This window comes from Scyliorhinus torazame, chromosome 9 (genome assembly GCF_047496885.1).
Source record: "Scyliorhinus torazame isolate Kashiwa2021f chromosome 9, sScyTor2.1, whole genome shotgun sequence".
Classification (NCBI taxonomy): Eukaryota; Metazoa; Chordata; class Chondrichthyes; order Carcharhiniformes; family Scyliorhinidae; genus Scyliorhinus; species Scyliorhinus torazame.
Genome location: NC_092715.1, coordinates 23117129 through 23133674, shown reverse-complemented (window position 1 = coordinate 23133674; position 16546 = coordinate 23117129). Strand labels below are relative to the sequence as shown.

The following is a 16546-nucleotide window of genomic DNA, read 5'->3' as shown; positions in this document are numbered from 1 at the left end:
GCTCATAGATTCATTACAGCACAGAAGGCTATTTGGCCCATTGTGTCCACACCGGTGAACAAAGATATGTCTTCATGAATCCCATTTTCCAGCACTTGGTCCATGACCCTGGAGGTTATGACAGCGTAAATGAACATCTAAATACATCTTAAATATTATAATCAATCACCCTTTCAGCAGTAAGTTCCATACTCCCACCACCCTCTGGGTGAAAACATGCTTCTCAGCCTTCTATCCCCTGGTTATTGACCTCTTTACTAATGGAAAAAGAACCTCCCTTTCCACCCTGTCTATGCCCCTCAATCTTATGAAACTTTATCACCTCCCTCTGAAGTAAAACAGCCCCAGCCTATTCAATCTTCCCTCATAGCTCAGACCCTCCAGCCTAAGCAGGATCCTGGTAAATGTCCTCCGTACCCTCTCCGGTGCAATCACATCCTTCCTATTGTGATGAATGCAGAAATTTCAGATATATTGTATTCTAAGTATTTGGTGATGTAAGAGTTAAAAGCCTGGGTTAGAGTGGGGTTCACTGCTGAAGTCATGTTTTAGAAGAATCTTGGCTTGAAAGACAACAATGCTTTCAGGAGCCTGAGGTGCAATTAATCGTTGTTGTGCTAATGCAATTTTGCTTTGATTAAGGGGATTCCCTGGGGAGTTAATTAGTTTGCAGTTTGGTGAGATGATGTGATTACTGGGTGGAGCTACGGCAGCAGGCTTTTTGAGGAATTATTTCAGTTCAGTTCTGAGCTGAAAGAAGCTGTGTGCACAAGTGAGGCCGTTCTGCACTCACTGTAGATTAGTTAGAAGTGTTGAATAGTACTGAAAGCAGCGCAGACTTGTCTGAGGACAAAGGGGAGCTGAAACAAGCCAGCTGTAAAGCTTTTGAAGACATACAGCCAGATGTTCAGACAGGATTCAGATATTTTTTGTAAATCAGTGTCAAGAGATCGTTCACAAAGAATAACTCTGTAAAGCAAGTGTTCCTCTGTGCCATTCGTATTTACGATGGTTTGAGAACTGAGATTGTGAGGTTTCTTGAGTCAATTCCCCTCCCAGGTAGTGCATTCCAGAATTCCACCATTCTCTGGGCGAAAAGAATCTTTCCTCAAATCCCCTCTGAACCCCCTGCCTTTCGCATTAAATTATGCCCGATTGTTGTTGCACCTTCAACTATAAGACCATAAGACATAGGAGCAGAACTAGGCCACTTGGCCCATTGAATCTGCTCCGCCATTCAAACATGGCTGATATTTTCTCATCCCCATTCTCCTACCTTCTCCCCATAACCCCTGATCCCTTTATTAATCAAGAACCTATCTATCTCTGTCTTAAAGACGCTCAGTGAATTGGCCTCCACAGCCCTCTGCGGCAAAATGTTCCACAGATTCACCACCCTCTGGCTGAAGAAATTCCTCCTCATCTCTGTTTTAAAGGATCATCTCTTTAGTCTGGGATGGTGTCCTCTGCTTCTAGTTTTTTCTACAAGTGGAAACATCCTCTCCACGTCCACTCTCTCCAGGCCTAGCAGTATCTTGTAAGTTTCAATAAGAATGAAAATGAAAATCGCTTATTGTCATAAGTAGGCTTCAAATTAAGTTACTGTGAAAAGCCCCTAGTCGCCACATTCCGGCGCCTGTTCGGGGAGGCTGGTATGGGAATTGATGCGTGCTGCTGGCCTGCCTTGGTCTGCTTAAGAAACCCTGCCATATCATTTATCTTGGCTTCCAACACTGGGGGGTTTGCATCCTTCCACACTAACAAGATCCTTCGCCTTCACCAGGGACGCAAAGGCCAGAATGCCGGCCTCTTTCGCCTCCTGCACTCCCGGCTCGTCCGCTACTCCAAATAGTGCTAGCCCCCAACTTGGCTTGACCTGGACTTTCACCACCTTAGATACTGTTCTCGCAACTGCCCTCCAGAACCCCTCCAGTGCCGGGCATGACCAAAACATATGGACATGGTTCGCCGGGCTTCCTGAGCACCTCCCACATCTGTCCTCCACCCCAAAGAATCTACTCAGCCTCACCCCCGTCATATGCGCTCTGTGAACAACCTTAAATTGTATCAGGCTAAGCCTGGCACACGAGGAAGAGGAATTAACCCTACTTAGGGCATCAGCCCATAGACCCTCCTCAATCTCCTCCCCCAGCTCCTCTTCCCATTTACCCTTCAGCTCCTCTACCAGAGCCTCCCCCTCTTCTTTCATCTCCTGGTATATCGCCGACACCTTGCCCTCTCCGACCCATACGCCCCAAATCACCCTGCCTTGAATCCCCTGTGCCGGGAGCAGCGGGAATTCCCTCACCTGCCGCCTCACAAACGCCCTCACTTGCATGTACTTGAAGGCATTTCCCGGGGGTAGTCCAAAGTTCTCCTCCAGCGCCCCTAAGCTCGCAAACGTCCCATCGATGAACAGGTCCCCCATTCTTCTAATCCCTGCCCGATGCCAGCTCTGAAACCCCCCGTCCATCCTTCCTGGGACAAACCGGTGGTTATCTCTGATCGGAGACCACACCGAGGCTCCCATCGCACCCCTGTGTCGTCTCCACTGCCCCCAGATCTTTAGCGTTGCCGCCATCAACGGACTCATGGTGTACTTTGTCGGCGAGAGCGGCAGCGGTGCCGTCACCAGCGCCCCCAGGCTCGTTCCTTTGCAGGACGCCATCTCCAGTCTCTTCCATGCCGCCCCCTCTCCCTCCATCACCCACTTACAGATCATCGCCACGTTAGCTGCCCAATAGTAGCCACTCAGATTCGGCAACGCCAGCCCTCCTCTATCTCTGCTACGCTCCAGGAATCCCCTCCTTACCCTCGGGGTCTTACTCGCCCACACAAATCCCATAATGCTCCTGCTTACCCTCTTAAAGAAGGCTTTGGTAATCACAATTGGGAGGCATTGGAATACATCACAATTGGGAGGCATTGGAATACATCACAATTGGGAGGCATTGGAATACAATCACAATTGGGAGGCATTGGAATACAATCACAATTGGGAGGCATTGGAATACAATCACAATTGGGAGGCATTGGAATACAATCACAATTGGGAGGCATTGGAATACAATCACAATTGGGAGGCATTGGAATACAATCACAATTGGGAGGCATTGGAATACAATCACAATTGGGAGGCATTGGAATACAATCACAATTGGGAGGCATTGGAATACATCACAATTGGGAGGCATTGGAATACATCACAATTGGGAGGCATTGGAATACAATCACAATTGGAAGGCATTGGAATACAATCACAATTGGGAGGCATTGGAATACAATCACAATTGGGAGGCATTGGAATACAATCACAATTGGGAGGCATTGGAATACAATCACAATTGGGAGGCATTGGAATACAATCACAATTGGGAGGCATTGGAATACAATCACAATTGGGAGGCATTGGAATACAATCACAATTGGGAGGCATTGGAATACAATCATAATTGGGAGGCATTGGAATACATATCAATTGGGAGGCATTGGAATACAATCACAATTGGGAGGCATTGGAATACAATCACAATTGGGAGGCATTGGAATACAATCACAATTGGGAGGCATTGGAATACAATCACAATTGGGAGGCATTGGAATACACCGCAATCTCATCTTTAATAACAGACTCTAAAATCTTACCAATGACCTAAGTCAGGCTAACCGGCCAATAATTTCCAGTCTTCTTCCTCCCCCGCTTCTTAAACAGTGGTGTTACATTAGCTACCTTCCAGTCTTCTGGGACCCTTCCTGCCTCCAGTGATTCCTGAAAGATCATCACTAATGCCTCCACAATTTCCTAAGCTATCTCTTTAGGACCCTGGGGTGAAGTCCATCCGCTCCAGGTGACTTATCCATTACACATCACCAAATCCAGAATTGCCTGTTCCCTAGTAGGCTCTGTCACAAGCTGCTCCAAAAAAAATCTTAGACATTCCACAAATTCCCTTTCTTGGGATCCACTACCAACCTGATTTTCCCAGTCCACCTGCATATTGAAGTCCCCCATGATTATTGTAATATTGTCTTTTTTACATTCCTTTTCTATCTCCTGATTTATTTTCTGCCCCACATCCTGACTACTGCTCGGGGGCCTGTACATACCTCTCATCAGGGTCTTTTTCCTTTGCAATTCCTCAAATCTACCCACAGAGATTCTATGCCTTCTGATCCTATATCGCTCCTTGCTATCGATTTAACTTCATTCCTTACTAATAATGCAATCCCGCCCCCTTTGCCCATCTGCCTGTCCTTTCGATAGGACATATATCCTTGGATATTTAGATCCCAGCCCTGATCCCCTTGCAGCCACGTCTCTGTGTTGCCCACAACATCGTACCGGCCAATTTCAATGTGCGCAACAAGCTCATTTATCTCGTTCCGTATACTGCACGCATTTAGGTGCAACACCCTCAATCCTGCATTGGCCACCTCCCTTTTCACACTCGCCTCAGTCACTGTACCCTGTCCTGTGGCCCTTTTTGATTTTTGACTATAGCTTCTCTGCCTTACACTTTCCCCCTTACTGCTTTTTGTTTCTGGCCCCGTTTTACTTCCCTCCGACTTCCTGCATCGGTTCCCATCCCCCTGCCACATTAGTTTAAAACCTCGCCAACAGCACCAGCACACCCCCCTAGGACATCGGTTCCAGTCCTGCCCAGGTGCAGACCGTCCGGTTTGTACTGGGCACACCTCCCCAGAACCGGTTCCAATGCCCCAGGAATTTGAATCCCTCCCTCTTGCACCATCTCTCGGGCCATGCATTCATTCTATCTATCCTGACATTCCTACTCTGACTAGCTCGTGGCAGTAGTAGCAATCCTGAGATTACTACCTTTGAGGTCCTACTTTTAGTTTAACTCCTAACTCCGTAGGGAATTCAGCTTGTAGGATCTCATCCCGTTTTTAACCTATATCGGTGGTGCCTATGTGCAGACAGCTGGCTGTTCATCACCCCCCCCCCCCCAGAATGTCCTGCAGCCGCTCCGAGACACCCTTGACCCTTGCACCAGGGAGGCAACATACCATCCTGGAGTCTTGATTGCGTCCGCAGAACCGCCTGTCTATTCCCCTTACGATTGAGTCCCCTATCACTATAGCCCTACTAAAGGGAACAGCTCCTTTCTATCCACCCTGTCCACAACCTCATAATTTTATACACCTCAATCAGACCCCTCACAGCCTTCTCTGCTCCAAAGAAAACACAAGTTTATCCAGCCTCTCTTCGTAGCTGAAATGCTCCATCCCAGGCAATATCCTGGTGAACCTCCTCTGCACCCTCTCTAGTGCAATCACATCCTTCCTATAGTGCAGTGACCAGAACTGCACACAGTACTCCAGCTGTGGCCTAACCAAATTACCGTAGCGCTCCAACGTAACCTCCCTGCTCTTATAACCTACGCCAAGACTGATAAAGGCAAGTGACCTGTATAACTTCTGAATTACCTTATTAACCTGTCCTGCCACCTTCGGGGATCTGTGGACAAGCACCCCAAGGTTCCTCTGACATTCCTAGTGTCCTCCCTTGTTGTGTTACTCCTTCCAAAATGCATCATCTCTCACATTTCAGGGTTAAATTCCATCTGCCACTGATCTTCCCATCTGACCAATCCATGGGCTGTTTAGCACAGGGCTAAATCGCTGGCTTTGAAAGCAGACCAAGGCAGGCCAGCAGCAAGCTTCAATTCCCGTAACAGCCTCCCCGAACAGGCGCCGGAATGTGGCGACTAGGGGCGTTTCACAGTAACTTCATTTGAAGCCTACTTGTGACAATCAGCGATTTTCATTTTCATTTCATTTCTATGTCCTCCTGTAACCCAAGATCTTCTTCTTCACTGTCAAGCACCCAACCAATCTTTGTGTCATCTGCAAACTTACTTTTCATCCCCCCTACATTTTCTTTATCTTGTTTCTATATATCACAAACAATAAGCAAATTTGTTAGGCCTCCCTCTGACAAAGCCATGCTGACTGTCTCTGACCAAAAGTTGTCCCACTTGAAGTGGAGATTGATTCTGTCCTTCAGAATTTTCTCCAATAGTTTCCCTGTCAGTGGTATGAGACTCACTGGCCTGTAATTCCTGGTTTACCTCGACCACCCTTCTTGAAAAGTGGAACCACATTCACCGTCCTCCAGTCCATTTGGTGCCCCCCTGTGGAGGTTTTTTAAAAATTGAGTCAGAGCCCCTGTAATTTCCTCCCTTGCCTCCCACAGCAGCCTGGGCTACAACTCATCTGGACCTGGGGATTTGTCCACTTTTAAACCTTCCAAAACCTCCAGTACCTCCTCACTCCCCGTGTCAAACTGCTCAAGAAGCTCTAGTCAGTCCCCCAGTCTAAATTCTGCACCCACATCCTCCTTCTCCAAAGTGAAGTTCCGCACACATGAGTGAGGCCTCAACCGGGACCTGGGATTCGTGTCGCATTACGTTCATCCCCCACCATCTGGCCTGCGAAATCCTACCAACTGTCCTGGCTTGACACAATTCACACCTCTTTAACCTGGGATTACCCCTCTCTCTGGATCTGTGAAGACTTAATTACCTACAAATGCTCGCATTCAAAGCATTGTCTTGCATCTTTGACTTTGTCTATATATATATGTTTCTGGAACCTACCTCTTCATTCACCTGAGGAAGGGGCAGCGCTCCGAAAGCTAGTGTTTGAAACAAACCTGTTGGACTTTAACCTGGTGTTGTAAGACTTCTTACTGTGCTCCAAAGTGAAGACAGATGTGAGGTATTTGTTTAACACCCTCCCAATGTCATCCAGCTCGATGCACAAATTACCCCCCTGGTCCCGAATGGGTCCTACTCTTTCCCTGGTTATCCTCTCCCCCTTGATGTACTTATGGAATATCTAGGGATTTTCTCTAATCATACCCACCAGTACTTTTTTCTGTCCCCTCTTTGCTCTCCTAATTGCTTTTTGAGTTCCCTCTGCACTTTCCGTACCCCATAGGGGCCTCTGTAGATTTGTTCCCTTTGTGTCAGTTAAAGTCCTCTTTTCCTTCCTATCCAATCCTGAATATTCCTAGACATCCAGGGCTCTCTGGACTTGTTGATCCTGCATGTCATCCTAAAGAGTAAAGCTCCGCCTCGTTAGCCCTCCCCAAGTGCATGACCTCACACCTTTGCAGGGTGAATTTCATTTGCCACTGCTCTGGCCACTTGACCAACCCACTGATAACCGCCTGCAGTCTATGGCTCTCCTCCTCATAATTCACCACCTGACCAAATTTTGTGTAATCCGCAAACTTCTTCATCATACCCCCTACATTTAAATCCAAATCATTAATATACACCACAAATAGCAAGTGCCCAGCACCAAACCCTGCTGAGGCTCACTGGAAACAGACTTCTAGTCACAGAAACAACCCTCTACCATCAACCGATGCAGGAAGTTGGAAGGTAGTAAAACAGGGACAGAAACAAAAGGCAGTAAGGGGGAAAGTGTAAGGCAGAGAAACCATAGTCAAAAATCAAAAAGGGCGACAGTACAAGGTACAGTGACTGAGGGGAGCTCAGTGAATAGGACCAGGAATACTAAAGGGAATAAAACGGGAAGTGAAAACATTAATGGTAAGCGACGCAGCAGGTTGTTACATGAAGATATGGGTTCAATGAAAAGGAAAATTAGGAGAAAGGTTAAGAGGAAATATAACTTAGGAGAGGTTACTGATCAAGGTGTTAAGATTCAGAAGAGGTAAAAAAGCCAACATAAGTGGACTTTACCTGAATGCTCGTAGTATTCGGTATAAGGTAAATGATTTGATGGCGCAAATCATCGTGAATGACTATGATTTAGTGGCCATTATTGAAAGATGGTTAAAGGATGGTCACGACTGAGTTAAATATCCGAGGGTATCAAATTATTCGGAAGGACAGAGTGGATGGTAAGGGAGGTGGTGTAGCTCTGTTATTTAAGGATGACATCCGGGCAACAGTAAGGGATGACATTGGTGCTATGGAGGACAAGATTGAATCCATTTGGGTGGAAATCAGGAATAGTAAGGCAAAAAAGTCACTGATAGGAGTAGTCTATAGGCCACCAAATAGTAACATTATGGTGAGGCAGGCAATAAACAAAGAAATAACAGATGCATGTAGAAATGGTACAGCAGTTATCATGGGGGATTTTAATCTACATGTCGATTGGTTTAACCAGGTCGGTCAAGGCAGCCTTGAGGAGGAGTTTATAGAATGTATCCGCGATAGTTTCCTAGAACAGTATATAATGGAACCTACGAGGGAACAAGCGGTCCTAGATCTGGTCCTGTGTAATGAGACAGGATTGATTCAGGATCTCATAGTTAGGGATCCTCTCGGAAGGAGCGATCACAATATGGTGGAATTTAAAATACAGATGAAGGGTGAGAAGGTAAAATCAAGCACTAGTGTTTTGTACTTAAACAAAGGAGATTACAATGGGATGAGAGAAGAACTAGCTACGGTATACTGGAAGCAAAGACTTTATGGTGAAACAGTTGAGGAACAGTGGAGAACCTTCCAAGCGATTTTTCACAGTGCTCAGCAAAAGTTTATACCAACAAAAAGGAAGGACGGTAGAAAGAGGGAAAATCGACCGTGGATATCTAAGGAAATAAGGGAGAGTATCAAATTGAAGGAAAAAGCATACAAAGTAGCAAAGATTAGTGGGAGACTAGAGGACTGGGAAATCTTTAGGGGGCAACAGAAAGCTACTAAAAAAGCTATAAAGAAGAGTAAGAAAGATTATGAGAGTAAACTTGCTCAGAATATAAAACAGATAGTAAAAGTTTCTACAAATATATAAAACAAAAAAGAGTGGCTGAGGTAAATATTGGTCCTTTAGAGGATGAGAAGGGAGATTTAATAATGGGAGATGAGGAAATGGCTGAGGAACTGAACAGGTTTTTTGGGTCGGTCTTCACAATGGAAGACACAAATAACATGCCAGTGGCTGATGGAAATGAGGCTATGACGCTATGACAGGTGAGGACCTTGAGAGGATTGTTATCACTAAGGAGGTAGTGATGGGCAAGCTAATGGGGCTAAAGGTAGACAAGTCTCCTGGCCCTGATGGAATGCATCCCAGAGTGCTAAAAGAGATGGCTAGGGAAATTGCAAATGCACTAGTGATAATTTACCAAAATTCACTAGACTCTGGGGTGGTCCCGGCAGATTGGAAATTAGCAAACGTGACACCACTGTTTAAAAAAGGAGGTAGGCAGAAAGCGGGTAATTATAGGCCAGTGAGCTTAACTTCGATAGTCGGGAAGATGCTGGAATCTATCATCAAGGAAGAAATAGCGAGGCATCTGGATGGAAATTGTCCCATTGGGCAGACGCAGCATGGGTTCATAAAGGGCAGGTCGTGCCTAACTAATTTAGTGGAATTTTTTGAGGACATTACCAGTGCAGTAGATAACGGGGAGCCAATGGATGTGGTATATCTGGATTTCCAGAAAGCCTTTGACAAGGTGCCACACAAAAGGTTGCTGCATAAGATAAAGATGCATGGCATTAAGGGGAAAGTAGTAGCATGGATAGAGGATTGGTTAATTAATAGAAAGCAAAGAGTGGGGATTAATGGGTGTTTCTCTGGTTGGCAATCAGTAGCTAGTGGTGTCCCTCAGGGATCAGTGTTGGGCCCACAACTGTTCACAATTTACATAGATGATTTGGAGTTGGGGATCAAGGGCAATGTGTCCAAGTTTGCAGATGACACTAAGATAAGTGGTAAAGCAAAAAGTGCAGAGGATACTGGAAGTCTGCAGAGAGATTTGGATAGGCTAAGTGAATGGGCTAGGGTCTGGCAGATGGAATACAATGTTGACAAATGTGAGGTTATCCATTTTGGTAGGAATAACAGCAAAAGGGATTATTATTTAAATGATAAAATATTAAAACATGCTGCTGTGCAGAGAGACCTGGGTGTGCTAGTGCATGAGTCGCAAAAAGTTGGTTTACAGGTGCAACAGGTGATTAAGAAGGCAAATGGAATTTTGTCCTTCATTGCTAGAGGGATGGAGTTTAAGACTAGGGAGGTTATGCTGCAATTGTATAAGGTGTTAGTGAGGCCACACCTGGAGTAGTGTGTTCAGTTTTGGTCTCCTTACTTGAGAAAGGACGTACTGGCACTGGAGGGTGAGCAGAGGCGATTCACTAAGTTAATCCCAGAGCTGAAGGGGTTGGATTATGAGGAGAGGTTGAGTAGACTGGGACCGTACTCGTTGGAATTTAGAAGGATGAGGGGGGATCTTATGGAAACATAAGATTATGAAGGGAATAGATAGGATAGATGCGGGCAGGTTGTTTCCACTGGCGGGTGAAAGCAGAACTAGGGGGCATAGCCTCAAAATAAGGGGAAGTAGATTTAGGACTGAGTTTAGGAGGAACTTCTTCACCCAAAGGGTTGTGAATCTATGGAATTCCTTGCCCAGTGAAGCAGTAGAGGCTCCTTCATTAAATGTTTTTAAGATAAAGATAGATAGTTTTTTGAAGAATAAAGGGATTAAGGGTTATGGTGTCGGGCTGGAAAGTGGAGCTGAGTCCACAAAAGATCAGCCATGATCTCATTGAATGGCGGAGCAGCCTCGAGGGGCCAGATGGCCGACTCCTGCTCCTAGTTCTTATGTTCTTAACTTCTGCTTCCTGCCTTTCAGGCAATTTTGGATCCAATGTGTCACATTGCCTTGGATCCAATAGGCCCTGTCTTTCTTGATGGGGTCTGGCCCATGATCGGGGCCCACCAATCGGTGGGCCACATCCCCCCCCCCCCCCCCCCCCCGGGGGCCTAATTTATGGCGCGGCCGGTCCCTGAATACCGACATCATGTTGGTCGGGGCCGGCGCGCTAAAGAGGTCCCCCACGCATGCGCAGGTTGGCGCAGTGCCGGAGGCTGGAGCGGTGTGGACCGCTCCAGCGCTGTGCTGGCCCCCTGTGGAGACCAGAATCGGTCGTACCCGGGCCCGGTTCGCGCCGTCGTGAAACGCGACGGTGTTCACGATGGCGCGAACACTTGGGCTCCATATTGGAGAATCGCCCCCCATAATCATTGACTGCGTTTCCACAACCCTCTGGGGTGGAGAATTCCAAAGACTCACAACTGAGTAAAACAATTCTCCTCATCTCAGTCGTAAGTAGATTTGTCCTTATTTTCTAATTGTGTCCACTGGTTCTAGCCTCCCCAACCAGGGGAAATATCTTCCTGCATCTACCTTGTCTATCCCTTTATGTATTTTATATGTTTCAAAGAGATCACTTCTCTTTCTTTGAAACCCCAAAGAATACAGGCTCAGTTTCATCCTTCTTCAGAGGGCAGTCCTGCTGTCCCAGGAACAAGTCCCTCCTAAGTTAAGGGACCCAAAACTGCAACGCAATACTCCAGGCGTGGTCTAACGAAGGTTCTATACAATTAAAGCAAGACTTTACTACTGTCCCAAAAACCCAAATCACAGTTGATCAGATATCCATGTACCTGATTTCCACTGCTATTAGCAGCAGGACAATGTAAGGTGGGGGACAGGAGGAAGCTTGGTTTTGATGCAACCTTAGCCCACATCTTTTGGACAAGCCACTAGTATCTGCTCCTGAAGCTAACAGACACTTGCCGTGTAGTGAGGCTGAGGTTGTTGGTGTCAGTAGAACTGTGCTCTCCAGCCCTCACAAGAGGAAGCATAAACAGGACTGACAGAAGTGGACATTTCATCTTCCAAAAATGATTTACAATCAAACCTCATTCGCACAGATTAGTGAACAATAACTTTAATGATCTACCGACCCCTGCCATCACATTGTCTAACATTCGAATGAGATATTAAATGAAGACTCCTGCCTGTCTTCTCAGCAGAATGAAAAATGAAATGAAATGAAATTAAATTTAAAAATGAAAAATGAAAATCGCTTATTGTCACAAGTCGGCTTCAAATGAAGTTACTGTGAAACGCCCCTAGTCGCCACATTCCGGCGCCTGTTCGGGGAGGCTGATACGGGAATTGAACCGTGCTGCTGGCCTGCCTTGGTCTGCTTTCAAAGCCAGCGATTTAGCCCTGTGCTAAACAGCCCCTTAGTGGAGATACCAGGAATTGAACTCGGGGCCTCATACATGCAAAGCATGCGCTCTACCACTGAGCTACATACCCGCCACAATATGTAATAAAGATTACTATTATTATCCCATGATCATTATTACAAAGAAGAGCAGGAGCTCCCTCCATGTGCTGGCCTGTATTTATTCCTCGGCCACTGTAATGGATTGGATTGGATTGGATTGGATTTGTTTATTGTCACGTGTACCGAGGTACAGTGAAAAGTATTTTTCTGCGAGCAGCTCAACAGATCATTAAGTACATGGGAAGAAAAGGGAAGAAAAGAAAATACAAAATAGGGCAACACAACATATACAATGTAACTACATATACACCGGCATCGGATGAAGCATACAGGGTGTAGTGTTAATGAGGTCAGTCCATAAGAGGGTCATTTAGGAGTCTGGGGAAGAAGCTGTTTTTGAGTCTGTTCGTGCGTGTTCTCAGACTTCTGTATCTCCTGCCCAATGGAAGAAGTTGGAAGAGTGAGTAAGCCGGGTGGGAGGGATCTTTGATTATGCTGCCCGCTTTCCCCAGGCAGTGGGAGGTGTAGATGGAGTCAATGGATGGGAGGCAGGTTCGTGTGATGGACTGGGCGGTGTTCACGACTCTCTGAAGTTTCTTGCGGTCCTGGGCCGAGCAGTTGCCATACCAGGCTGTGATGCAGCCCGATAGGATGCTTTCCATGGTGCATCTGTAAAAGTTGGTAAGGATTAATGTGGACTTGCCGAATTTCTTTAGTTTCCTGAGGAAGTATAGGCGCTGTTGTGCTTTCTTGGTGGTAGCGTCGACGTGGGTGGACCAGGCCAGATTTTTGGAGATGTGCACCCCTAGGAATTTGAAACTGCTAACCATCTCCACCTCGGCCCCGTTGATGCTGACAGGGGTGTACAGTACTTTGCTTCCTGAAGTCAATTACCAGCTCTTTAGTATGTACAGATAACAACAACCTGAATTTCTTAAAATGCTTTTAACATAGTAAACCATCCTGAAGAGTTTCAGAGAGTTGGCGGGAAAAGACTTGGGGGAGGTGTGTGAGGGGGAATAGAAGTGAGGTTAGACCATGTAAAGGAGACTGGCATTGGAAGAGGGAGACAGACTGTTGGTTATCAGGGTGACTTGAAACAACAATTGTGTGACTGACAAACTTACACTTCATGATCTTCCATTGGGAACCTCCTTTTTTATGCAGGTATCCAGATTGTGAGACGCCTCCCGGCATGGTGAGGAGGTTCTGAGCCCCAATTGCTCGCATTGGGACTGGCCAATTCTCCTCTACTCCTGTGGCCATTGTGCTGAAACAAAATAACAAAAATTGCTGACTAGGTATTAAATTTACACCAACTCAAACAGGACCAAATCATTACTGTAAGCTATTACCCAAGTCAAAGAACAAAGAAAAATACAGAACAGGAACAGGCCCTTCGGCCCTCCATGCCTGTGCCGACCATACTGCCCGACTAAACTACAATCTTCTACACTTCCTGGGTCTGTATCCCTCTATTCCCATCCTATTCATGTATTTGTCAAGATGCCCCTTAAACGTCACTATCGTCCCTGCTTCCACCACCTCCTCCAGCAGCGAGTTCCAGGCACCCACTACCCTCCGTGTAAAAAACCTACCTCATTCATCGCCTCTAAACCTTGCCCCTCGCATCTTAAACCTATGCCCCCTCGTAATTGACCCCTCTATCCTGGGAAAAAGTCTCTGACTATCCACTCTGTCTATGCCCCTCATAATTTTGTAGACCTCTATCAAGTCGCCCCTTAACTTCCTTTGTTCCAGTGAGAACAAACCGAGTTCATTCAACCTCTCCTCATAGCTAATGCCCTCCATACCAGGCAACATCCTTGTAAATCTCTTCTGATCCTCTCTAAAGCCTCCATATCCTTCTGTTAGTGTGGCGCCCAGAATTGAACGCTATACTCCAAGTGTGGCCTAAATAAGCTTCTATACAACTGCAACATGACTTGCCAATTTTTATACTCAATGCCCCGGCCAATGAAGGCAAGCATACCGTATGCCTTCTTGACTACCTTCTCCACCTGTGTTGTCCCTTTCAGTGACCTGTGGACCGTACACCAAGATCTCTCTGACTTTCAATACTCTTGAGGGTTCTACCATTCACTGGAGATTCCCTACCTGCATTAGACCTTCCAAAATGCATTACCTCACATTTGTCCGGATTAAACTCCATCTGCCATCTTGCCGCCCAAGTCTCCAAACAATCTAAATCCTGCTGTATCCTCTGACAGTCTTCATCCCTATCCACAATTCCACCAACCTTTGTGTCGTCTGCAAACTTACTAATCAGACCAGTTACATTTTCCTCCAAATCATTTATATATAATATGAACAGCAAAGGTCCCAGCACTGATCCCTGCGGAACACCACTAGTCACAGCCCTCCAATTAGAAAAGCACCCTTCCATTGCTATTCTCTGCCTTCTATGACCTAGCCAGTTCTGTATCCATCTTGCCAGCTCACCTCTGATCCCGTGTGACTTCACCTTTTGTACCCGTCTGCCATGAGGGACCTTGTCAAAGGCCTTACTGAAGTCCATATAGACAACATCCACTGCCCTACCTGCATCAATCATCTTTGTGACCTCCTCGAAAAACTTTATCAAGTTAGTGAGACACGACCTCCCCTTCACAAAACCGTGCTGCCTCTCGCTAATACGACCCCTTGCTTCCAAATGGGAGTAGATCCTGTCTCGGAGAATTCTCTCCAGTAATTTCGCTACCACTGATGTAAGGCTCACCGGCCTGTAGTTCCCTGGATTATCCTTGCAACATTTATTGATCCTTGTGACATTTCTAAATCCAACATTTATTTGTCTTCCTAATTATTTCCTGCTGCACCAACCATTTCAAGGCAGATTTTAAGGTGAGCTTTGAGAGAGGCGGAGATATTTAGGGAATAAATTCCCCAGCTTAGGCACATGCCATTTGTTGGCAAAGTGGAACAAAACCATGAGAAGCTGGAATCGCTCATTCGGCCAGCACAGTCCCCTCATGATCTCAAAACTTCTCTAGGAACAGACAAAGCTTCTCCAATTCATCCACATAACTGAAATTCCATATCCCTGGAACCATTGTCGTGAATCTTTCTCGCATCCTCTCTGATGCCTTCACATTCTTCCTATAGTCTGATGCCCAGAGTCGAACACAACACTTTAAATGAGGCCAAACCAGTATTATATATAAAGGTCTACCATAACTTTCTTGCTTTTATCTCAGGAACAAAATCCTGGAACTCACTCTTTAACAGCACTCTGGGTGTACCTACACCAGATGGACTGCAGTGAAACTGGGGCTGGTTTAGCACAGTGGGCTAAACAGCTGGCTTGTAATGCAGAACAAAGCCAGCAGCACGGTTCGATTCCCGTACCAGCCTCCCCGAACAGGCGCCGGAATGTGGCGACTAGGGACTTTTCACAGTAACTTCATTGAAGCCTACTTGTGACAATAAGTGATGATTATTATTCAAGAGGGCAGCTCACCACCACCTTCTCAGGGACAATTAGGATTGGTAACAAATACTGGCCCAGCCAGCAACACCCACATCCCATGAAAGAATAAAAGAAAGTACCCAATCCTTATATTCAGAAGGTCTCGTTAACCGCTTTCTCAACATGCCCTGTGACCTTCAATAATTTTTGTACACATATCCCCAGGTCCCTTTGCTCCTGCATTCCCTTCAAAACTGTATCCCATTGCCTCACCTCATTCATCTACCAAAACGTACAACTCCATACTTCTCTGCATTAAATTTCATGCCTGTTGATTCCACCATCCGACATCCTCTTGAAATCTAACATTATCTGCCTCAGTTCATAAGAATCCACATAATTGTATCATACAAGGCCAGAAGAGGGAAGATAGTGCCTGACCTTATTAAAACCTGATAACAAAGCCACGATCTAGGAATGTCCTAATAACACAACCTCCTCATGACCTAGGTCCATCTGCGTCAAGGCATCATGAGGGCAGAGGTAAAAACAAAATAGGACCACGTCTTAAACCCTCTAAAGACAAAATACTGCAAATAAGCCGAGTCAGGGTCTTTCCATGACAACGTGTTTGATCAGAAGTTATGACTGTATTGACATTTTTGAACAAGGTCTGTTTTTGTAAAATGATACAGCTTTTGTATAAATATTGAACGTTTTCTCCATGTCTTTGCGAGCTTGAGAAAGAATGAGCAGGTTTACCTTAACAGCTCTCTCTCTCTCTAACCTGTAGCCATCTGCATGCAGACTTTGGTCAATAAAGACGAAGTTAGTTTTATCGAAACCAAGGTGTAAAGTTGTTTTTTTCACAGTCTTGAAGTAGGAAAGATTTTAAAAGACGACACGTGCAGACTCCGCACAGACAGTGACCCAAGCCGGAATCGAATCTGGGACCTTGAAGCTGTGAAGCAATTGTGCTAATGAGAGTTTGGCTGATGATGGATCAATGAGAGCTTGG

The 16546-nt window shown here is 45.9% G+C and overlaps 1 protein-coding gene across 1 annotated transcript in view; it reads right to left on the bottom strand.

Annotated features, from left to right (window-relative positions):
* The window catches only part of sh3bp2 (SH3-domain binding protein 2), a 177705-nt gene that overhangs the window by 96650 nt on the left and 64509 nt on the right, over positions 1-16546 (bottom strand). Inside the window, exon 2 of the mRNA XM_072515691.1 lies at positions 13226-13368. Within this exon, the coding sequence (XP_072371792.1) occupies positions 13226-13368 (143 nt within the window). The remainder of the gene's footprint in view (positions 1-13225; positions 13369-16546) is intronic.